This window comes from Acomys minous, assembly GCF_964271855.1.
Source record: "Acomys minous genome assembly, chromosome: 1".
In the NCBI taxonomy this organism is placed as follows: Eukaryota; Metazoa; Chordata; class Mammalia; order Rodentia; family Muridae; genus Acomys; species Acomys minous.
In genome coordinates this window covers 166684170-166709470 of record NC_140483.1, presented here as the reverse complement: position 1 = coordinate 166709470, position 25301 = coordinate 166684170, and the positions used below count along the sequence as shown (strand labels likewise).

General features: G+C 37.9%; 1 protein-coding gene across 23 annotated transcripts in view; it reads left to right on the top strand.

Annotated features, from left to right (window-relative positions):
- Window positions 1-25301, top strand: part of PTPRD (protein tyrosine phosphatase receptor type D) — a 2167047-nt gene that overhangs the window by 2116115 nt on the left and 25631 nt on the right. For all 23 annotated transcript variants that reach the window (XM_084785035.1, XM_084785038.1, XM_084785037.1 and 20 more), the window contains 2 exons: window positions 6421-6540; window positions 7007-7161. In XM_084785035.1, the coding sequence (XP_084641161.1) occupies window positions 6421-6540; window positions 7007-7161 (275 nt within the window). The remainder of the gene's footprint in view (window positions 1-6420; window positions 6541-7006; window positions 7162-25301) is intronic.

Genomic DNA, 25301 nt, shown 5'->3' with positions numbered 1-25301 from the left:
GAATACGCCTATTTGAAGTTCAAATCTGACATCTACTATCAGAGAAAATATGTGATGTTTATCTTTCTATATCTGGGTTATCTCACTGAGAATAGTCCACCATTTCACCTCTGAGTTTCCTTTTTGCTAAGACGAAAAGTTTGTATTTTATTGGATAAAAGTACTGTGTTTTCTAGAACCTGCAGTTACTTATTTTATGATGGTGCCAATTATGTGATTACCATGATTTATATTTTTTGCTGGGGGTGAAGGTGTGGAGGAAGAATCTCACTGTGTAGTCTTTTCTAGCATGAAACACACTTTGTAGATTAGGCTGCTCTCAAACACTCAGAGACTTGCCTTCCTCTGCCTCCTGAGTGCTGATATTGAAGGCATGCATCACTGCTAATACCACTTCACCCAGCAGGAAACTTCTTTTCTTGAAATGTATTTATTTTTTGAGATTTATATACAATATATTTTGATCATAGTCTTTTCTGTCCTCCAAATACTCCCAAATGTTTCCCCACCTCCCTACCCACCAACTCCATAGTATTTCTCTTTCTTAACACACACACACACACACACACACACATATACACACACAGACACAGACACACACACATCACACATGCACACATGCATGCATGCACATACACACACAAACCATGTACTACAATATATTTGACAACTACTCCTGAGCAGGAAGCCTACTCTAAAATATTGATTGATATATCCAGAGTCATTTCATTGGAGACAACTGATTGTCCCTTAGCAAATATCAATATCAAATAACTTCTTGGCCCTGAGTGGGTCTTTGTGCCCATTCTCCTTCTCCAAGCTGGGTTTTGTCTGGATTGAGCTTCTGAAGGTCTTGTGCATGAGTCCAGAGACTGACTCTGTATTCCTGTCAGCCCTCTTGCACATGTAAAATGCTATTTCCTTGGAGTTATTGCCACCTTTGGACTCTTAAAATCTTTCCATCTCCTTTTCCACATATATTTCTGAGCCTCAAAGAGAGACGTGTGATAAAGTCTCCAACTATCTGGACATTATCACACGTCTCTATGTTCATTGCTATGTACTCAAGAAGCTGCTCTATTGACTGTTTTGCAATGCATGCATCTATTAATATACTAATAGGTTTTTAGGAGTTGTTTTCTAGCTGTGTTCATTTAGCAAAATATTAGTAGGTTCTCCCCAGGGCCACTGGAATATCTAGTATCATATTCTTAGCCTTGTTAACAATTTCAGGTGTAGGTCCTATCTCATGCAGCAGTCCTCAAATCTTATTAGGAAGTGTTTCAATACTATTCGTGTCACCATTGTGTTGTGGGCATATTTTGCCAGTAGGTTATTATTGTAGCTCATAGTTTTTGTACCTGGGTACAAAATGATAACTTTTCTCCTCCAGTAGCATGTATAGTGCCTTCCAATGATACCAGTGTTACTCAGTAGGGTGAGGCTTCTAGTCAAGCACCAGCTCAGTTCCACCATGTTCAGTTATGGAGTGACCTCCCGTTCCTATGAATTTTAAAATATCGTAACTGAGTCATATTCTATTGTGTAAATATGTCACATATTATTTATGTTTTCATTAGTTGATGCACACCTAGGCTATTTCCATTTTCCTGGCTGTTATGAATAGAGTAGTATGGGAAATATATCAGGAGTGGTACAGATAAATCATCTGGCACATCAATTTCTAGCTTTTTAAAGGAACCTCCACACTGACGCCAAACTGACACAATAGTTTGAAACCATCTGGTGGTGAATAAGTATTTCCCCTAACCACACATCAATGCCAGAATTTGTATTCATTCTTTTTTATCATAGATTTTCTGACTAGGATAAGATGAAATCTCATAGTAGTTAAATTGAATTTCCATGATAGCTAAGGATGCTGAACATCTAAAAAACTATTTTTTCAGCCATTTGCATTTCATCTTTTGAGAACTCTCTGATTAGATCCATGCCCTATTTTTTAATTGGCTGATTGTTAATTTTTAATTTTTGGTTCTTTGTACATTCTAAATACTAACCATCTGTTAGATATGTAGCTGGTACAGATTCCCCTCCCACCCCCCGAATTTTGTGGGTTGTCTCTTCACTTGAATAATGATGTCTTTTGCTATACATAATCTTTTTAGTTTTATTGGATCTCATCTATTAATTTTTGGTCTTAATGCCTGTGCTATTCATGTCTTGTTCAGAAATCATTTCCTGTGTCAATGTGTTACAGTATATTCCCCACCTTCTCCTCTACCATAGTCAGGCTATTGGGTCTTATGTTGAAGTTCTTCACTTATTTGTAGTTGAGTTTTTGCTAGGGTTACAAGATAAAGATCAAGTTTCCTTCTTCTACCTGAAACTAATCAGTTTAATCAGCAACTTCAGTTAAAATGCTGAATAGGAATGGAGAGAAATGTACACGCTTATCTTGTTTCTGATTTTAGTAGAAATATTTGGATTTTTTTTTCCATTTAGGATTCTGGCAGCTGTGGGCTTCCTGTATAATGCCATTATTATATTGTGATATGTCCCCTCTATCCCTGTTTTCTCCAGGACTTTTATCATAAGTGAGCATTTTCTTTTGAGGAGTTAACTTAATTAGAGTTACTCTTGTTGTAATGAAATACCATAACCAAAAGCAGCTTGGGGATGGAAGGGTTTATTTTGCCTACACTTCCATATCACAGTCCATCACTGAGATGAATCAGGACAGGAATCGAGACAGGAGCTGAATCAGAGGTCATCAAAAAGTGCTACTTACTGGCTTACTTGGCCTGTTTTCTTTAGGCACTAAGAGCAACCAGCCAATGGGTGGATCCACCAATAATGGGCTTGCCTATCCCTTTTCAATCACTAATTAATAAAATATCTTTCAGGTTTTCTATAGCCCAATCTTCTGGAGGGACTTTCTCAATTGAGACTTCCTACTCTCTGATATCTCTAGCCTATATAAACTGACATAAATCTAGCAAAGCAGGAGTGGATATTTGCTTGGGTTTAGAATCAGGATAACACTGGTAGTGTAAAAGCAATTTGGAAAGGTCCCTCCGCCCCACCCCTTCCCTAGTTTGTAAAATATTTTGAGGAGTGTTGAACTTTGAAGGTCTGGTAGAATTATGCACTGAATGCATCTGGCCCTAGAATAGTTCATTTCTTTGTTTTGTTTTGCTTTTTTGGTTAGGGAACATTAAATTACTACTTCTCTGTCATTTGATGTATGGATCTTTTTATTTATTTCATATGGGTTTTATTTTGGTAGGTCCTGTATAATCTGCAGATTCATTGGTTTGGGGGGAGGAAGAAACTAAACTTATAAACTCTAGAGTTAAATGGCATCATGAATCACATGACTCTAATATATAACTACAGAAAACTCCACCCAAACAATGAAGTATACACATTCGTCTCAGCAGCTAAAAAACTTTCTTCAAAATAGACTGCATATTAAATCACATCACAATCCTCAACAAAAATTAAGATACCAAAATTGCATCCTGCATTCGCTCTGATCACAAATGAACAAAGTTGGATATCAACAGCTATAGACAATACTGAAAACACACAAACATGGAAACTAAAGAACATGTTATTGAATACCAACTGAATAATGAGTGAAAGAAAAGACAGAGAGGAAATTTTAAAATTCCAAGAACTGAATGGAAATGAGACCACAGTATACTAAAATGTATGGATGACACTGAAGGCAATCCTAAGAGGAAAGTAGTGTGTGCCTACATTTTAAAAAATGGTATGTCTCAAATTAGTGACTTAATGATTAACCAATTGGTGTGCTCTTCCCTGGTGAAGACTTTTTTCCCACTTTCAGGCTTCCTTTATTGCCTTCATTTCTTTATGTAGGGTTGAGGCCTCAAGGGTTTTCTCTGATCCACCTTACCATTTCTATTGCTGTTGTCCTTCTTCTGTGCATGTTTATGTAGTCATGTTGGTAAGACTTTATGGATGTAGCTTCTGACATTACCAGGAGTCCCAATCTCACAGAAAGTGTTCTGATCCTCTGACTTTTACAATCTTTCCACCCTGTATCTGCAGTGATCCTTGACCTTTGTGAGTTTTGTTGTAGATGCATCCACACTTGTTTATGAATTTTTAATGATCAGTTCTGAAAACATTCATGGAAGTAACATTATACTGCATGAGAAGGTGTATTTATATATTTAGGAAACATATGCATAAGCATAGAAGTTTGTAACAACAATTAATGGAAAAAAAGAGGCCATGAATTAGAAAGAGAGAAAGGACAGATCCATGGGTTGATTTGAAGGGAAGAATGGAAAGGAGGGGAGGGATGATGCAATTATAATATTAAAAACTAAAAGAAATATTTTTATAAAAACATGGTGCATCTAAAGTCCTTACACAAAAATAGTAAATCTCTTTGAAACACCTGTTTTCTCATACTTTTATATGTCATAGTCTGATATTGGAATCAGGAAATATTTGCATAGTGTAGGGCTAAAAATGAAAGCCTTCAAATATTACTTATCTCTAAATATGAGCTCTTGACCCTGTGGAACCAGATAAAATCTGCAGGCCACACTGAAAATGAGTCAAAACAGAAGGCCACTGCCCATGTGACCATGGGTGGAGCCTCTTATCCCATGCTAACACCATATATGTACATGTCCACAGGATGAGCCTACCAAGGTATTTTACCCTTTGTATCAAAACATCAACTTAGTGACTTTTTCATGGTTTAAAAAAATGTCTTTAGCCTAATATTTGTGGACTTTTTCTATATAAATTATCGTTCCTTGTTTAGTGTCGCTTCTTTCAACTAGTACTTTGGTAATTTTGTCAAGTATGATGTGGCTCTAACAAATGGTCAGAGATATGGAGCTGTTCAGCCTACATTGAACATCAGTATTGCCCTTGAATAAGTAACTATTTTATGTTGTAGCCTATGATCAAAATAAAAAGACTATATTATTCTGTGGATGTGGAAAATGTATAAACATACAAAGTATTAAAATGTATTTTAATATTATTGCAATTCATTTTTTAAAAAATCTGAATTGGAATCTCTGTTTTTGCTTGTTTACTCAAAGAGATTATTTTGTGTGTTCATCTGGTTGAGAGAAAGGCAGATGAATCAAACCTTATGCATTCAATTTCTACATCATAACTATATAGATACAGAGTGACGTGTCTTCCTCCCTTTTCTGGTCCATGAAATTGTCTAGTGGGTGAAAACTGTCCCTTTTTAGACGGTCTGATGTCAATGCAGAAATGGCCTGAGTGCCAGAGGACACAGATTCAATGCCAACCAAACTGCAGTGTCATTCATAGAATGTTAGTATTTCATTAAGTTGAAAAACAAATAATTATCTAATAATTCTGTTCACTAGACCAAAAACTCTTAGCATCTATGAGAACAATGCCTGTTGCCTTTGTGCAGTTCAAAAATCATAATTTCTATTGTTCCCTTTTTAAAAAAAAGTCAGAACTCCTCCTTCACCTGCTCGATGGATTTCCTTTGGTTGCAGTGAAATAGCACTTCCACTTTTCTTTTCTCTGTAGCAGAATGGGTAAATATTTTCTGACCTGTGACCTCACTAGAAACTATAATGCCTTTGTCATTTTTATTATGCTCGTTGCTGCACAGTGGACACATGCAGTAACTCTGAGGCTAACTGCAGAGTTGGAATTATCCTTTGTCACATCTAAACTAATTGGGTTGAGTAGTTCTTACATGGACTGTCCCACTCCACATGAAAATAGTAGGTCATTTATCTTAAGTAAATGGATTGTAATACTTAAAGTGAACTGCTATAATAACCCTCCAAAACCATACTGAAAGAGCAGACAGATTGTTCCCATAGATGCTACAGTTTTCATTTGCTTTGCATACAAATACCATTTATCATGTATTTTAAATATCGCTTTTATGTTGTGTATTACAATTTGATAGATTTAAAAAATTATTTCTACTTTTCTTTCAATACATGTATTTGTAAATTGTGGGAGAGCATTGTGGAATAGAGTGTGCCTGTAAAATCCTGATAGATGAATGCTATCTAGCCATGTGGTTTAAATGTCTGTTTAAATGTCTAAGTATAATCTTTCTGATGTGAATCATAGTGTCTACCCAATAACGAATGTGTTTTCCCCAAGTACTCTAAAATTTCAAATATCTCTCTCCATATTTTATTCAGCAACAATCTGCAACTTATTTTTCTCCCAGAAAATTGAATTTGTTACTGCTTAATATTCCTACCAGTTTTTAAAATGTGGTTTACATTGGCATCAGGGCAGCAATTTACATATTTGGGGATAACAAGAATACATGCCAGGAAAAGATCAACATAAAATGAAATGCAGAGAAGCTGTTTTCCTTCAACAGCAACTCAAAAGGAAACTAAAAGAAGAGTTGATGAGCATTCGGCCTGAATCTGTCATTTCTCTCTTTAGGTGAAGTGTGACCAGTATTGGCCCAGCAGAGGCACAGAAACCCACGGGCTGGTCCAGGTGACACTGCTGGATACCGTGGAGCTGGCCACATACTGTGTCCGGACATTTGCGCTTTATAAGGTTTGCTCTTTGTCTTTGTTTTGCCCTTTCCTCCTATTATTTAAAGTAGCCAAATCCTTTAATCTTTTTACTGAAGTCTCGGTCCCACTGGCAACAGGAAAGAATGAAATCATTCCTGAATTATCGTCCAGCCCTTTTCTCCTAAACTAGGGTTTTATCAATAACGATGAGACCTGAGCTCTGAAGAAAGGCTCCCCAAAATGGAAGAACTAATTCTTCCTGTAAATAGACAAGAGCACTCCTGATGGTTGCAGCCAGATGGCAGAGTGCTTCTCACAGGGAAAGCTGACCAGCCTGAGCAAATACTGGTCACTTAGGGATAGCTAAGGACTTGGGTCTCCAGGTAATGTGTCTTCAAAGGCTATACCCTAAGAGGAAAGAACCGAGACAGCATGTTTCACTGTTACTCATCATTACCAATTAAGGTTAGAACGCAACGTCTGAGCCCAGTGTTTCTGTGTCACAGAATGGCTCAAGTGAAAAGAGGGAAGTGCGGCAGTTCCAGTTCACCGCCTGGCCTGATCACGGTGTTCCGGAGCACCCCACACCTTTCCTAGCTTTCTTACGAAGAGTCAAAACCTGTAACCCTCCTGATGCAGGGCCAATGGTTGTGCACTGCAGGTAAGGACCACTGAGAGCATTTGTTTTGTTGAGAAGAATTAGGCGAGGAAACAGAAATACAAATGATTCTGTGTTGAATGTTCTCTTTGCAGCTTGTTGACTCTGGGAGATAATAAACATCCTCATTCAAATTGCTCTTGTTAACCAGGGCCTGTACTAAGATCCGTAGGAAAGCCTTGATGGAAAGGCATGATGCCTCGGATGCAGTGCGCCTCCGCCCCACCGCTGCCCCACCACACACACGGCTTTCACTTTGGTACAAAAATAAAAAAATCGATAAACACAAAATGTGTGTGTGTGTGTGTGTGTGTGTGTGTGTGTGTGTGTGTATGTATGTGTGTGTGACCATAAACAAAATGGAAAAGATTAACTATTACCCTTATAATCAGGGTTAAATCTTACCTTTTTATGGAAAATGTTCTTTAAAAATATTTTCATGCATTTTCCAAAGGGCGCTTGGGGCCTCAATTAATATGTTTTTACTCTATTAAAAATGGAGAAGAACATAACGCTGGAGTCATTCAAGCATTCGTGGATGACGTGTTAGTGTAAAGATAGATGTATTTTATCCATTATTAATATTAGTTCACATATAAAAATATACTATCATAATCTTTTTAGTGTATTTGAGAAAAGACAAGCAATTTTAAGAAGTTTTTATTATACATATCGAAATGATGAATTCCTCTTGAAATGTATATTTAGACCTTTACTCAATTCTGACTGCCATTCTCCATATCATCACACAGTGTCTGTACGTGTAATTGTTCGTACATGTTAACATTCAGCTTGTCTCTTCCAGATGCCCGAGTTCCTCTCAAATGTCCCTAGTAACAATGAATTCAAGTTGCCTAGTTAGAGTCTATATATTCTCTATCGCTGGACCTATTCTGTTCTGTGACAGTGTATGAATATGCTCATGTAATTTCACCATAGCTCTTTACAATATGAGTGATTCAAATGTCTTCTTGAATAAGGGACTCAAATCAAATCATGGAAGTTTATAATAGAAAGATAAGAAAAATACTTTATGAACCTACTTTATATCATAAATTAATAGCATAATTCCAGATAGGTATTATAGTGTAATATAATAGACCCTCAAAATGGGACCATCTGTTGAAGAAAGCAGAATTAAAGCTATGCCTGCCCATCTCACAGAGGTAACTGCTCAACAATAGTCTGGAGAGTTCTGAATGGGACCACATGTCTTCTGATAGAAGCCAGTAAGATAACTAACTTGTGTTTGTGGCTGACACCTTATAATTCCAAAGCCCCTTCATAAACTACTTCTAACATTTCTATGTTGGGTTAAGAGAAGGGTAAGAGAGAAGCTGCAAGATTGAAGTTGAGCATTCCACTCAACTCCATGCCTTGTGCTTCATTCTGGCTCATTCACACACAGGAGAGGGGGCTTTCAGGACTGAGTATCACTCGCCATTTTCTACATGATCTAAAATCATTTTTATTTATTTGTACAATGATTTGATGTAGCGAATGCCAACTCTTCGTCTCCTGCTCGTTAATTTGAGAGTATATTCTGTGCTTTGCGATATAAACCATTTAACAAACCTCAAAACGATAATGTAGCTGGTGACATGGTACTCCATTTGGTGCAAGATAAGCTTGGCTATAAAGATCATTTGAGCAGTACACAAAACATTTTCAGATGGAGAAGCAGGAAATTTGGCCTCAAAGGAGAAATGCTACTCTTTTAGGTCTTGTGCCAATAAGAAGCACACCACACACACAGCACACACATAAAGAAGGAGAAAGAGAGAATTATACATGTAAAGTAACGGGAACAAAAATAAAGGCAAAGTCATTTGGAAGTTACTACTGAGCAACAGTATTGTGATTTACGTTACATTAAAATATCTGGCAAGCTTCTTCTGTGGGTAGACGTACTTGCCATCCAAGTTGAGTTCAATCCTCAGCATCCATGTAAAGGTAGGAAAGAACTGGACCTCAAAGTTGTCGCCCAACCTCCACCTGCTCACTGTGGCTCATGTATCCTCCTCCCCAAAATAATAACTACATTGGTTGTTGAAAGAAATATAACTTTCTTTTCTAAAGGTATGCTGCCATTTGTATAAGTTAGTGATTTAAGAAAATGGGTCGCAAGCTGGAGAGATGGCTCAGAGGTTAAGAGCACTGACTGCTCTCCCAGAGGTCCTGAGTTCAATCTCTAGCAACCACATGGTGGCTCAACCATCTATAATATGATTTGATGCCCTCTTCTGGCCTGCAGGTGTACATGCAGGCAGAGCACTGTCTACATAATAAATAAATAGAAAAGAAAATGGGTGGCAAAATGTTTGGAAGAGGGTAATGACTGAGAGCAAATAGTGATGGTACATTTGTTGTATGAAGGTGCCATAAACAAAAAGTTAATTTCATTTTTAAAAAATTTTTTAAGTTAGATTGCAACCCAGGAAAGTTATTCAGAACCTGCCCATATGCACTAAAAACTACAGAAATAGCTGATATGGTGGTGCACGCCTGTAATCCCAGCACTCAGGGAGGCAGAGGCAGGCTGGTCTCTGAGTTTGAAGTCAGCCTGGTCTATGAAGTGACTCCAGGACAGCCAAGGCTACAGAGAAAAAAACCCTGCCTTGAAAGGAGAGAGAGAGAGGGAGAGGGAGAGAGGGAGAGAGAAAGAGAGAGAGAGAGAGAGAGAGAGAGAGAGAGAGAGAGAGAGAAAGAGAGAGAAAGAGAGAGAGAGAATGAAATAAAAAGAAAAAGAAAACCTGTATAGAAAGCATAGTCATGAAGTCCCCAAGTGGAACTATTTGTCATCATCATGGAGCAGACAATCACAAAGTACTCTTGGATGCCAACATTGAATTTCGTAGTTACATTTCCCTTATGATGTGCTCAGACATGCTTTACATATGTGGTTCCTGTCAAAATGAATTTAGTTGACATATAGCTATAGCTACATTGACTCAATTATAAAATGTTAAGCCATGACAGTCTTTAGGTATGTATTTTGATACCAGGAAGGTAGATTTTCTTCATAGAATATATATACATTTTATGAAGAAATAGGAAGGGAGGTGGGTCAACATCCCTGAACTTGTCTCTTAAATGAAACTACCTTAAGGATAATAAAACAAACCTCCTGAAGGTCATGCAAATCTTTAAGATTCTTCATTCAATCCAGATTTTAAGGTCAAAGCTAGATGAATCCCAGCCCAGATAAACACTAATGATGACATAGACATTTAAATAGGCCACTAAGGGTGGCACCGCTTAAGTCACATGACAGCTCAGTTGATCAAGTGCTTGAGTTATAAACATGAGGACATGTGTTCAGTTTTCAGAATCCACATGAATGTGTTGGGCTTTGAGGCAGGTGGCTCTGTGAGGGCCTGGTAGTGCCAGCTTGTAGTTCCTGAGGGAAGGATGCAGAGGCAGGAGGATCCTTTGAGCCTGCTAGCCAGACAGTTTGGCTTAATTGGTGCGCTCCCAGACAATGAGAGGCCGTGTCTCTAAGGAGGTAGATAGAATTTCTAAGGATGACTTTGAAGTTCATCTTCTGGATTTCATATATACACCTACATACATATGTGCACCTATGCACACATATGAAAATGCATACCTGTATGTACACATTCATTTTAAAATCATATATTTCCTGTTGGAAAGAATCCTAAAAGCCAATCTTCATATTACTTTTCAACTTTGCCAATGACAACAAAACTAAGCTACTTAGGTCTTATTTACTGTATAGTGATCTATCCTGAAAACCAACTGAGTATCGAGGAAAATAGCCTTTTCAAGGTCAAAAGTTTTGCAAATGTTGCATGTAAAATACATTGTGACCCAAAGAAGCTACTAGTGCTGTAGAAACTTGTTTCATACATTTAAAGGAATCCATTCTGAGCTCCATTCCTATTCCTAATATTATATTCAAATCTTTCTTCTGGGCAGAGACCATATTCTTGCCAAATGTGATAATTTTGTGATGATTACAAGCTGAAATGGGAGGGAAGGAAGAATGGGAGGATACAAGGGATGGGATAACCATTGAGATGTAACAAGAATAAATTAATTTAAAAAAAGAGAATAGACTGAGATTTTCCATAAACCTGGAAAATGTGTTTTCTTTAGTAAATGAAGGAATAGGAGAAGCTAGCCGGTAGTGTTTAAAATACCATCATATCTAGATAAAAAGGTGGATGGAATAGTCAACTTTTTCCAAACATTTTAAGATAAGGAGAAATAATTATACCATGTGAAATCTGGGATCCCAGGCCATGTTCTTAACATACCAACAATTCTGCATGAAACTCACATGTTTAAAATAAGCGACACTGTGATGCAAAGCAAGATATTAAGTCTTCAATATTGATTGTGCTATTTTATAAGAGTTATAATTGTGCTAAAAGACAACGTTAAAAGGAAATTGTGCCCTCTCTCAACACACACACACACACACACACACACACACACACACACACACACACACACTATAATTCAAAAGTCAAAGTGAAGGAGGCATTTGGGGGGAGCAGTTCATTGGCTGGCTGGTAAAGTAGACGTAAAACCATGAGCAAGGTGGTGAAAATGAGTGACACTCGTCATGTAAAATGCTGAATTCACAGTTGTACATCAGGTCTTTTCTTGGCTGTCCCTGCATGGGTGACTGGAATTGCCACTTCCCCTCTGTGTGCAGGTAAAGCAAGGGGCTCGCTTTTGTGTAGAAATAGAATTATCTGAAGATAATCCTCACCATTTATTCGATATGAAACATCTATATTATCACTGCCCTTGCTCTGTAGGGGAGGAAATTGAGAATTGGAAAGTTAAAAGATTTGCTGATTCTGTGTGTCCAACTGGAAGCAAAGGCTGTAAGGGAATCCATGTTTTCTCATTTTAAGTTTTCTGTTCTCTGTGGGTACCTTTAAATTGGTTCTGACTGCCAAAGTAAGGATACCAAGAATTTTTCCTTCTGAGCTGTTTATAGATTAAATAAGAGGATACATGTAAATGTATTAATTGGGCAGATACTTGCCACATAAACACAAGTATGGCTGGCACAGTTGTGTACCCGTGAAGCAGACACAGGCTGATCTTTGGAGTTTGAGGCTAGCCTCGTCTCCATAGCAAGTTTCAGACCAGCCAAGTTTATGTAGTCTCAACCAAACAACCAACAACAAATTATAAATTATAAAAATACAACACAATTTAAATGTCTGCAGTTACTGATGTTTTATAATTATTTTATCTTGGCACTACATAGAATAGTATCAAGTGTTAATACATTTTATTTTCAGAAAAGTAAGCTAGAGTTCTAAGTAATGGGTAATGTAGAGATTGTATTAGAAAATATATATCTACCTCGACTGGCAGAACATGTAATACTTTACAGATATAATAAAGATTGTATTCTGCTGTAAATGTCACCCAGTACAATGGACTATAAGACCAAGGATCCCAACTCCAGCATTAGATCACATGAATACTATTCTGAAAGCTTTCCTATAGAGTGCCAAGAATCAAACACATCCTTCACCTTTGCCTACTAGGTGAGAGTAGTACTACTCTCTTCTTATGACTGTCAAAAGTGTCCTTCAATATGGCCAAATGTCCTCTGCCAGACAAAATTACCTCTAGCTGAGAAACTACTGTTGTATTTAATGTAATAATGAATTCCTGAATTTCACTTTCTATAGAATTTCCCTGACAGGCATCTTTCTCGTAAATATTTGGAGAAGTCCTTATGAGATCTGCTTTAGTAATTGCCTTTCAGAGCATCATCAGAATACGACTCATTATTGGACTCATCACCCAACACTACTCTCTAGTACACAAACCAAGTTCTTGGCATGGAAAAAAATCTGCCCTTAAGGACAAAAATATCCCACCATTAGTGAATTAAAAGGAACAGGCCACAGACTCTTTGCTGCCAAGACAGAGTTCCAGAAATATTTTTGCATCACAACAGAATTGCTGCAATAAGTCTTCAGCACCCCAACCCCACCCCTCCATTCCCTGCCCAAATGGGCTCTCTTTAGGGGCCATGTTCTTTATAGGTGATAAATGCTAGTCTGTTTTGCCAGGACATCAGTCTCATTGCTTTGTGTTCATGCTTGGTATGACTGCCAGCACTTCGGTAGTTCCAAACATAAGTCTCAGGAGTGTGGTATGTGGCATGTGCCTTAGAGACTTTCCCTTTTTCATTGTTAAGAAGAAGCCAATGATAACAGGTATTATGAACAGTCAAACTTGGCCCTAAGCTCTGAGGCTCTTGAAATCTCTCACCTCTGATGTGGGGAGATTATATTTCTGGACAGTCCACTATTTTCAAATGACAGAATTTTACTATTGCTGTTTCTGCTGAAATACTTGAACATTTTTCATTTCTATACTCCAGAACGTTCACGCAAGAAGCTGGAGTAGCTTCTGTTTGTTTTCATTCCTATCCCACTTGCTCGGCCCTTTCCCCGCTCCTTCCACATGCCCTTCAGTCCATCAGGAAAGAGTCAGCAGTTCGGTCTGTTCTCAGTGCAGCTGATATTCACAGAGTCCATGATTTCTTAGCATCAAAGCATAAAGATGACCTTGGCAGGGTTAGTGAGCTAGACAGGCATCAATTGAGTACGCCATGAAGATTAGAACCAAACAACTTACTCAGAATCTGTTTAACTTCTGAGAGGAGATTTTAGAAAATAAGGTCATTTGGAGAAACTGTTTTTACTTTGCTTTTGTTGAGGTTTGGGCTGGTTTTGAGTATTGAGTTATATTTTCAAAATTAGAACCATATTTTTTTTTTTGTTTCGTGTACAGCTATGTGCCTTAGGACTTGAAAATCCTCCTGGAACTAAAGCCATTCTTATCTGTTAGCCACTGCTGACTGCAGATAGCAAGAAAAAGCTGGAGGCTGACAACACCAGCATGAGTCTCACTATTCTGCAGGCTGCTTTGGTGTGGAACACAGTCTTCCTGCTCCCCTCTTCCTCAGCTCATCCTCTGGGATGGTCTGCAGTCTGGGTGGCCCTGCCTTTCATTTTGGTAGTGAAGGTATCAGAAAGGCAGGGACTGGTGGCCAAGGCTCCCACTATGAGCCTGTTCAGGCAAATTAGACTCTGACCAGATTCAAGCAGCAGAGAAACAGAACCCAGCTGTTGTGGGGAGGCAGTTTGCAATCAAGTCCCAAACTCTTGACCTTTGTCTTCTGAGTTCCTAGGTCCCTTCTCTTCACTCTGATCTATCTAAGGTAGCATGACTTTCCTTCATGGTTGGATGAGGGAAGCAGAGTTTTAAGCATACCCCAAAATACAGGGTTCATTTCGTGGCATGCGACATAGGTTTAAAAAGAAAAACCTCAATTTAATTTGCTTCCTATCTATTATATGATCATTTTTTCAGATATGTCACCTTGTGGACAGGAAAAAAATGTACTACTAACTCTTGTCCTCTCTCCACCCATTTGAGAAAGATTTCTGATAATTCAGAATTTACTAGGCTCTAATGAGCCTCTTCAGATGAAAACCTAGAAGTCTGATTATTCACAGTGAATCTGATATATCAAAGGCCCTACACTCTCTGGCTTTGTGTTTTTGGGGCAGGGGACTGTTCGTTTGTTCTGACTTCAGAAATGAAAAACAAAATGAAGCCCAGCAAAGCTAACAGCTTGGCTATAGACTGTGGGGCAAGTTTTAAAATGCTAGTCCGCTATGTTTCTCGGTACATTATGGCCTTTTACATTTTTTTTTCCAGATTAATTTGATTAAAGAGTCCCTTGACTTCTTCCTAGATGCACTGAGAAAATAGCCAGAAAACAAACGGGTAATGAGAGCTATTATAGTGGGTTATACTAAGATGGTTGAAGTGTATAATTTGGATGCATTTAAGCCAATTAAGAACCACAGGTCTTCAAGACCATGACTAATGGAAAGAAGGACTGGTGGGTGGCCATAGCCGGAATGCATCTGGTACCTGGGTGGTCAGGGCACCTGGTTGTCTGGCTGGCTAAGGAAGCAAACATGGTAGAAAGAGTGCCAGAAGGAGATGGAAAGGATGTGACAGACAAATGCGTCCTACTTTGTAATCATCCCTAGAGCCCTGACTGTGGAAACTGCTCCAGGCCATTAAAAATGAGTACGCACGCTATCTTGGCAGCCCTGCTTTGATGTGCAGTGACTGCCTTGTGTATTTGCCACTCCCACTGGAGTGCTAACGTAGTTGTGCCATGGCCCAAGCATGAGCTTTTAGTGTCCATATGCCTGGGAGGCTCATTAGCCACAATTTCCTCATCCTAGGCTCCAGCCAAGTGCAACAGATGCTGTTGTTACCTCCTCTATTGAATAAAGTTGGGAGGGAAGAGAGAAAGAAATTTGTCAATAGTATTTTCCATTGGAACCAAAATAAGCACCATGTGTGTGTGGTATATTGTCCAATAGGACACCATGTGCCAAATTCTCATTTTGTGTTACACAAAAACAGATAAGAATCTGCCCCTGTATTTTTAACAATATGCAGATGAGTTTTTTCCATTGTATTGTGGATGCATTACAGTTGTAGCCATTCAGGCATTCTGGCTTAGAGTTCTGTTACTTCTTGCTCTTCTAAACACTTTGATTCTGAGGATGTCATCTTCTGAGGGCACTTTTACTTCCTTCGCATGCTTGCCCTGCCTAATCTGGGTGTGAGAAACTCTGAAGGGTTTCGCTGAAATAAACAAATGTTTAGCGCGTATTTTTAAAGCCCTTTTTCTTAATAAGTAGCATTAACAAGGTACCAGTGTGTTTACAAAGCACACTCTCATCACGGAATTCTGGCTGCTGAAATTAATAAAATGACTTCAAACTCAATAGAAACCCCTTTAGAAATTAAAAAAAAAAAAAGCCTGAACATATAAGTAGGCTTTGTGCTGAAGATCAACCAACTGATGATGAATTGAGCAAATACAATGCTGCTTTTGGCACACAGAACCTATCATTGCTCCGCCCTGTACCTGTCAGCTTTGGAGGCACCTACCACATGAATAGCTGCCTCATGTCTCCCAATCTTTTTCTCTTCAGCCTCACTGAATGCATCATGAATTTGCCTCACAGGGCTGGAATAGAGAAGCAACACCCCCCACTTTGCCCCCACCCCTACCCTTTTGTCACCTTAGGAAATGTGTTAAACTGCAGAAGGAAAGGTCTTTTCATCTCCTGTGGAACTCTTGCCTGACTGGGCACCTGTTTTGTTTTTTCCATTCAGACATGTACTCCCCCAAGGCCTGTTTGTAGGACACATGAGTAAGGGGGCCTCTTCCCTCTATCCTTTCATTTTATTTGCTTTGTTGTTTTGTTTTTGTTTGTTTGTTTTTCTGCCTTGCTGCCAATTGAATCTAGGCTCTCATGCATGTAAGGCCAGCACTCTCTTGCTTCCACTAGCCAGCTAAATCTCCATCTCTCTCTGTAACATTGAACTGTGCTTCTCTAATCAAAAAGAGCAAGGCTAAGGGAGCAAAACCCCTTTATGTTCCCAAAGGGAAAACTTATTTTAAGAGTTAGCCCATCTCTTATATAAATACCAGTTGGTGTGCTTTCAAGTTATATAACCTTTTTGTAACCAAGTTCATGCTGAGTATCATGAGTGTAATAAATGAATAACATAAGGCATGTAACCTTGATTGGTTATAGTTGTAGTATATAATTTCACCAAGAGTTAGGGTTTCAGTAGGTCTAGGATAGAAGTGTATCTTCACATTAAAGCTGACTCACATGATCAGAAACCCTAATGAAAATCAAATTCTTCCACAAGAAGTTCGTGTATAGTAGGAAGTTTGAAAATGTAAAATAATGAAAGCTTCTGGATCTAAAAAACTGTCATTTTAGTGCCCTAATAGAAATAACATGATCCAAAATTTCTAAGACTTGGTTTTCATGACAAGAGATGTAATTGCACACAAACATGAATAAGGTAATAGAATCACTGCACTGCATCTTCTTGTTAGGTCACTCAACTGAGCTCTGTTGACTTGGGGAAACAGCAGTCTAGTCATTAGCCAGTGGCCTGCTCCCTACAAGGAAATCTGGATAAAATATAGTAGTTTAATTACTCATCCACTTTGACAATCAAGGTAGCTGTGAACTTTCATTTTATAAAAGCAATGAATAAGAAAATTTGTTTTGCTGAAGAAACAACTTCAATCGGCCCTTGAATTCCTAGGTGGTCAGTTATTCCATCATCATTAAAAACTCACCTTCTTAATCTTCACCTAACTCTGATTCTAATCAATTGAGCAGGGAATCTTATTCAACTTAAGCGACAGTCACTCTTTCTATCTGAAACCTCATAACCAATAATGTTATAAACCACAAAAATTCTTTATAACCTGTGGTTAACATTCCATTCCTCTTTTGTGCATCTGAAAATGATTGACCTGGTTTCAGACTATTTTCTCTTATGTGCTACGGCCTGAAATACACTTGTTATCTTGGTTCAATTAAATTCAAACTTATTGGTTTGTAAAGTACAATAGTAAAGCTCCCAGCTTAGCAAAACCTTTCCAGAATTCAGTAAGAAGCCCCAAATATGCACTCAAGCTATAAGCCACGGGTGTGGGCACCTTCATTCTTATGTTTGTGTTTCCTGAAGGCTTATAATAAACATGTATAAAAATCCAAGATGAGGACTCTGCATGGAAATCGTTTTCAGAGTAAATCTCCACGCCATACAAAAGTAGAAAGTTCAGCCAATTCCACAGGCATCGTAATGCTTTCTAAGGCCGCTGCCTGCCTTTACACTGGCAGCTTTATCAAGTAGCACTGTGGAATTATCACCTACCCAGTAGGCGCAGGTAAAGCTTCACCACTTCGCAGTTTGGCCATGATACAAGAATCTCACAGCCTGTCTGGCCACTAGTAGATCCAACTATATTCTCATTGCTGTTCCTTTCCCATGGAGACCCTACATTTAGAGAAAGATGGTTTTTTTTTTCTAAATATCTCTAGTATGGACATTTTCAAGCATATTCAAAATTGAGTCTATGAGTCCTCAAGCAGGCATTACCCAGCTTCAGTTATCACCCTTTCCTGCAGTGCTTGCTAAATGGCAATTCATTTTCTATTTTTTAAAGAACCTCGTTACATAATTGCCATTCAACAATTTAAAATGTGATATAAAAAATTTTGAGATTTTAATATCCTGAACAACATTACCTGGAAGCAAGTGTCCCCCTTTCCATGGCCATGTTTTCACATTATCAATTTGTCAACTCCAGGTAGCGTGCTTCTAAGTTAGGTCTTCCATGCTCCTGCCATCTAATACTTACACTAATTTTGTAAGTTACAGCCTAAAGATAAAAGTTTTAAAATATCATGGTGTATTGAAACCATCTTCCATATTTGGAGAGCTAACACATAAAACTGTCCTTGGCAACGTTTGGCTTGCAGACACATTTTTTTTTTTAATTCAGCACTTTTATTTTTAAGTTAAATGTTAAATTTGTGTGGTCAGTTGTGGCAGCTCCCACCATTGCCTGTTATCTAACTCCCGACTAAAATGTCTGCTTTTAATCTGTGAAAGAAGATCCATATCAGGAATGGTTTGCTACTCAATTTGGAAGAACGGAGAGAAAAAAAAAGTGTTAAATTTTCAAATCTGGACACTGGCCATTTCCCAACCAGTCATTAGCATATAGGATCTGGTCAGTATCTTTTATACTTTTCCTGGCTCTTAGAAGACGTAAAAGAAAAAGTCATGGAGCAAAAAGCAAAACAAAACAAAAAAGTGTGATGAAGGCAAGTTATTCTATCATTCAGGATACTTCATCAATGTATGTACACATTAAATTCTGACCTCTTAATAACGTTGAGTTGATACATTTTCTATAGTTGAATAAATATGGGTGCAAATAAAGGATTTCTTTATAAAAAAAATTCTGGATCCTGTATAATACTGGTTGATGTTGTGAACCTGCAAGAATGTCATTCTGATATGCAGTCAGTCATGAAACACTATTTTCATCATTGGAATTTCTTAAGGACTTCAGGAAATGTTATAAGAATATGCTCTATACGCTATATAATTTAGTTCATATCAAATAAGGTCATAGTAACTAGAAAGTATAACTGTAAAAACTCATTAGTAACTCCTAATTAAGTGTGTATGTTAATATAATCAGTGTTTGTTAAAACTAAACTGTCTGGAGTTCTAAGCTTTATAGCTGGACATGAGATAGTCTGCCAACCTTCCAAAGTAAAGAGACTAGACCAATAAAAGTAGTCATAAGAATCCTTGCTCCATGAGCCAAGAGTTGGCCATGTAGAAATAACCCTGGTTGAAGCAAATCATCCTTAAAATGTATAAACAATAACTTCAAATACATAATTATATATTAGATTTATCTTTTAAATTTACAACTAAGAGCTTGTGGGAAGTCTAAACTATAATGAGCAGAGTAGTCCTATTTAAATGAACTAAAACCTTAGTGGATTTGAAGCAACTCAAGTTTAGAATCCGTCAACAACTTTATCCTTATTTTTTCACTTTTCAGTTTTTCACCTTCACCTAATTCAACCATACTTTTTGGAGGGATGATAAGGAACACATTAACCAAGTCTTTCCAGAGCACATGGCTTAGCTTTTAAAGGGACAGAATTACTTTGCTTCATATCTATATTGCATTTGTTCATTAAATGGTTCAACTGTAATTAAAATATCTGGTTCCTATGGAATAAGCACTTTGATACCACAAAAGAATATACTTTAAGAGAGTGACCATGTTCCTTCAGCTGTAGTGATGTGAGCAAAGGGCTTAGAAGAGAGGAGATGATTGGGTTAGGTGTTAAATTATATAAATGAAATTCACTGAAATACATGAACAGAGAGCCTCTGGCACATGGACATGAACTAAGGGCTAAGCAAACAGTAAGAACTACATGAGCACAATCAGAGCCCAACACAATCACAACACTGACCCTGACGTTGATAAGGTTCATCTTGAGCAGTTTGCCTTTCCTTCTTTTCTTTATTTTCCCATCTATAGGAGGTTCTCATTTGGCAAAATGGGTGTTTCCTGACATCTCAGAGCCAGCTACGTCTTGTAGAACATGGTTTGATTGTTGCCAGAGTATATGATTCTGTAGATTAGGTTAAATCCTAAAATAGGTTTCCCAAAAGATGCTGGCCTCAGGATTCATGGTTACAACCATTGCATGAGATCATGTCTAAATCCCCTCCCCCTAAATCCAAAGTCTACATCAAGTTTATGTTTTATTTCTCCCTTTGGGATGATAGAAACTACTAAACAAAGTAGATTATTGATTCTGTAAATGCCATTAACATAAACCATGCAGTGATGGAAATATAGATCTACTCAGCCTCTAGGTCAACTAATTTAATAAGGTAAACGCTAAGTCTCTAGTCTCTGAGGAAAGGAGAGAAAGAAAATAAGCACATATCTAGGATCTGTTGTGTGAAGAATGTTTTCCCATAATGCCCTTCTCTAGAAAACTTAAGCAATGTGTCTCCATTTCTTGGGAAGAAAGCAGAACCAAGGAAGACAAGTAAGTGGTATGTCACTGCATGGCTTGCAGGAGTAAGACAGACAGATCTTGAATGCCAAGTCCATTCTCTAGATAAAAATCTACCATGCTAACTCTTGGAAAATGGCATATCATATTAGAGATCACTTGCCCTGCTATGTGTATATGTAAACAAAACGGCAATATTCTCTCAGTCAGTATCCTCACTATATTTAAACCTTTCCAACTGGTAAAAAGTGAATCTTCAAGAAAAAAGGGTAGAGAAGATGTTTCAATTCATTAAATCTTCTGTGGAGAGGCTCTGAACTGGATTCCCAGAAACCATGTCAAAAATCTAGAGGTGGTGGCATAATGCTTGCAATCCCAGAAATGGGGATGTGCAGAGGGTAGGATCCCTGAGGCTCCTTGGCCATCAATCCTTGACACTGTGAGTTACACACACACACACACACACACACACACACACACACACACACACACACACTCACCACACATTTTTGTAAGCTGAGAAGTGTTCCTTTTTAACAGGTTTTAATTTCATAGGCAAAAGCTGAATTTTCCCCCTAAGTGCCATAACCATTAAAGGGATATCATTTGAGAGTGCATGTGATAAATACATGAATATTAGAACAGTAGAGTCATAATTCAACACTATTCCAGGAGCCAAGGCATGCAAGAATTTAAAAGGAAATAGGCATATATGCATCAGTTGGAAAAAAGAAAGAAAGAAAGAAAGTAGTAGCCCAAAAAAAATTTTTTTGTTTCAGTTGCTATTTAGAATGGAGGAGGAGGTATAGGCTATCAACCACATTTTATGGATACTAATTCACTTAGAATACTTCATATTCATTATGTGAAGCTTTGCAAATGTTGAGTTTGGTGTTTGCATCCTAATTAGCATCATGTCTGGTATCAGTGGTTGTGTATGTTGGTACTGACATGCCCTACCTTCTCTCTCTCTCTCTCTCTCTCTCTCTCTCTCTCTCTCTCTCTCTCTCTCTCTCTCTCTCTCTCTCTCCCTTCTCCCCCCCTCTCTCTCTCTCACACACACAGCAATAATAGTAAGAATCCCATAATTCTCAGTATCTGAGATAGATTAGTCTACAAAGAGAAGTAATTTATATCCTCAGAAATAAAAGCACTATATAGTGCCTCTGGTATTGAGGAAAAGTACAGTTTTCTTAAAGGGTTCTCCACTAAAGAGTGCTTTGCTCATACTTAGTTCATCTCCTCCATTCTCAGCAGTTTGCAAAGAGAGAAACGGAGAGAGGGCAAGGAGTGAAGAATCAAATGAACTGTTGTTCTTCTCAAATGCAGTGTTTGTTCTGTTTATAGCTTACAATTATTTCAGCCCACAGTTTGCCTCTATGAAGGTTCCAGTCCACTAACAAAGGCAATGTCGAGTCCCCCAAGTTGGCCTAGACCCCATGGGTAAGGGCACAAAGGGCATTGGATAGAGTAGAATGAACATTGTCAAGCTGTTCACACAACTCTTGTGGAACTTCTTAAATGAGATTCACTTTGAAGAGTCCCCTACAAGAAAATGTTTGCTCTCAAAATGCTATATTTTTTTTCAATAAAGTTATGGAAAACAGCTTATCTCCAACAGTGATAAAGGGTGAGGAAAAGAATTGGCAAATGCTCAGTAACTCAGCCTTCCAGAGAAGGACTGCTGGAGAAAACGGTCCTGTCACATTTGAGAAGATATCTCCATAATGTCAATTATGGAAGACATTTCAGATGCTACATTGCATATCGTTTATGTCAGGGATGTCATTGAGTTAATCTATCAATAGAATAAATGCCATGCCAATTACTCAAATATAGTAATTTATAAGTTGTTCTAATAAAAGGACACTTTTTCGGATGCTGTCACTCATCATTGATGTATTTCAGTGCTTGTGAATATTTCCATGTAATTATGTTTAATGCTCTAAACTATAAGTGCTGTAATTTCCTGTGACCTGTTACAGCTAGATGCATTACTTGATCAGAGCTCTCAATGGAGCATTTTGTGCACACATATTTAGTTAATTGGTAATTTTTTTTCCTGCCTGTGTTTATGTGAAATATACTCTATAAGGGAAGGAAATCAGCCTACACGCAGCTGAGACTGGTAGAAAGCAATTAGGTTCTATCAGAACAAACAGCTGTCAATAATGACTTCAGAATAAAATTACCAGCAAAGAAAAGAACCTAGACATCTGCAAAATATGTAGAAATATTTTTATACCCTATTAGCTAAGATTTGGACAAGGGTATCACTGAGTTTCCCCAGCTGTACCTGCTATTTTGTTTCAAAATACTCTTGGAATAAGAGAACACTGAAACTCATTGCATAAACTCAATAGCATTTTTAAAAAGTTGGCTGCCTTTGAACAGTGTGTATTTTGATTTCATGTAATCAGCATGAAGACTTTCTATTTCCAACTATTTTGATGTTGCTCCCGGCCATAATATGAGACTTAAAAATAGTGCTGTTATCTTTGTTTTGTGTCTTTCCAATCTGAGTTCTATTGCCTGGCTATTTTTCTTTCTGTCTTTGGAAAAATACGTTTGGGTCTCATTACACGGTCTCTGATTTGCTTGCATCTGGGGTTCTTTCTGGTAAAGGAAACTTGCAAGGTGGGCTTCTGGCATTGGGGTTTGGTTACAAGATAAGTCCATGTACTTGCAGGCATCTGGAGACAGGAACATAGTTTATGTTTAGGCAAAAGCAATTTATTCTCATATAGACAGTTTTTACAATCTCTTATCTAGTGAAACTTTAATTTCACCAAAGGGAAAAAAAATCTATATAAATGAAATATCAAGTTGTTTTTCCCATTTCTAACTATTTACACACAAAACACATAATCATTAGTATAACTGACGCATCTGTTTGACTTCAATTACTTAAAAGAATATTGGGCACATCTAATATCCTTGCTTCCTGCTCGTGGCCATGGAGTGCAGCTTCGGCATCACTTTGGACCTTGTCAGAAATATTTCATCTTGAGTTCTGCTCCAGACCACTGGATCAGAAGTTCAGATGCAGAATCTCAGAATCTTTGTTTGTTTGGTTGGTTTGTTTTGTTGGTTGGTTTATTTGAGAAATGGTCTCTACATAACATGCTAGCTGCCCTAAGACTTACTATAGAGTCCAGGCATGTTGACCTCACAGATGTCCCATAGCTCCTTCACCTTAGTGCTGGGATTAAAGGTGTGTGCCACCATGCCCAGCATACGCTGTATTTTTTTTAAACATTGCCTTTTAGTGAACACTGGCATCTTGAACAAGTACCAAACAAATACATGATGCTGTGTTTCACAGCAACTGGTATGTAAAAGAATCTCTCCTGTATTTGTTGAACAATAACTTTCACCTCTTTGGTGTCACAGTTTCTTGACAGCTTTTTATCATCTGTTATTATTCTGCTTATCTTGCCTATTCTCATCTGCAAAACAGTATGTTATTCTAAACATATTAACACTAGCTTTCATTAAATAGTCATCATATATGCATATTAGGACAACTGGAGGCGTCCATAGACCTCAATACTCTAAAGGAGATAGAACTGTCATAATCATAGCGGTCTAATTTATAACCTAGTAGATAAAACAATTTGAAAAGTACTAGAGGGAGGGAGGGCATAACAACTGTGATGTAATCTGAATAAATTACTGAAAAAAATAAATAAAATGTAAAAAAAAAAGTTTAAAGCAAAAACAACACAAAATTCACATGTTTTTGAGAAAAATAGATGAGAAAACTATCACTTATAAGTAAATGACAATTATACAGTATTTTCCTTTAAGACCACCGGTATTCTTTTAATCTATAGACCTTGGGTTTGACCAGAGTTCTAATGAAAACAAATGTCTGTTCTCAGCTTGATTTCCATTGATGGGCACCATGAGCCTTGACAGGTTTCAACCCTCTAGGAATGGTCATGCCCTCTTAGTCCACTCTCTGGCCCTCGCTGAGGGCACATGGAGAGCAGTGTGGGGCAGGGTAACTCCAAGCTCTGAGCACACAGTTATGTCAGGATCTCAGGGGATGGCAACACAAAGTGTCCTACCAGCAGGTAATGTACACAGAGACACAGGCTCTGCTTGCAGCAGTAGATCACTTGATGGTATTGAGACTTCAATTCTTATGGTCTTACTGATGCTGAGATGCAAAAGGCAAGGTGAGGGGTCCTATGAAGTGTGACCTCCAATCTAGTGCCTTCAGAAACCAGTAGATTATATTTAAATAAAGAGAATAGTACCTTAAAAAGGAAAATGCTGGTGGCCTTAGCAAAAGAGTAAAAAATGCTAAATTTTGAAGATGACTCTCCTATTTGATTGTCTTCAAACTGAGTCAAAAGTAATACTATGTATGTTGCTAATGGTTAAGGCTCTCTGTGAACTGAGGTGGTTATACACATTCTAATTTGTATGAATACTCTGTATTTCAAGATAATCACTATACATGTCACTTTATGTGCCAGACCTAGTAAATAACAGTACCTTTTATTTCAAAAAAAAAAAAATCTTCCAAATAAAATTTAGGTTATGATTGATCTAATCAGTTACAAAGAACAGCTCTCTGTAAACTAATGTAGTACAACCATAATTCTGTGGCATGGCATTATTCACTGTACCTCTATGGAGATGTTTCAGCTG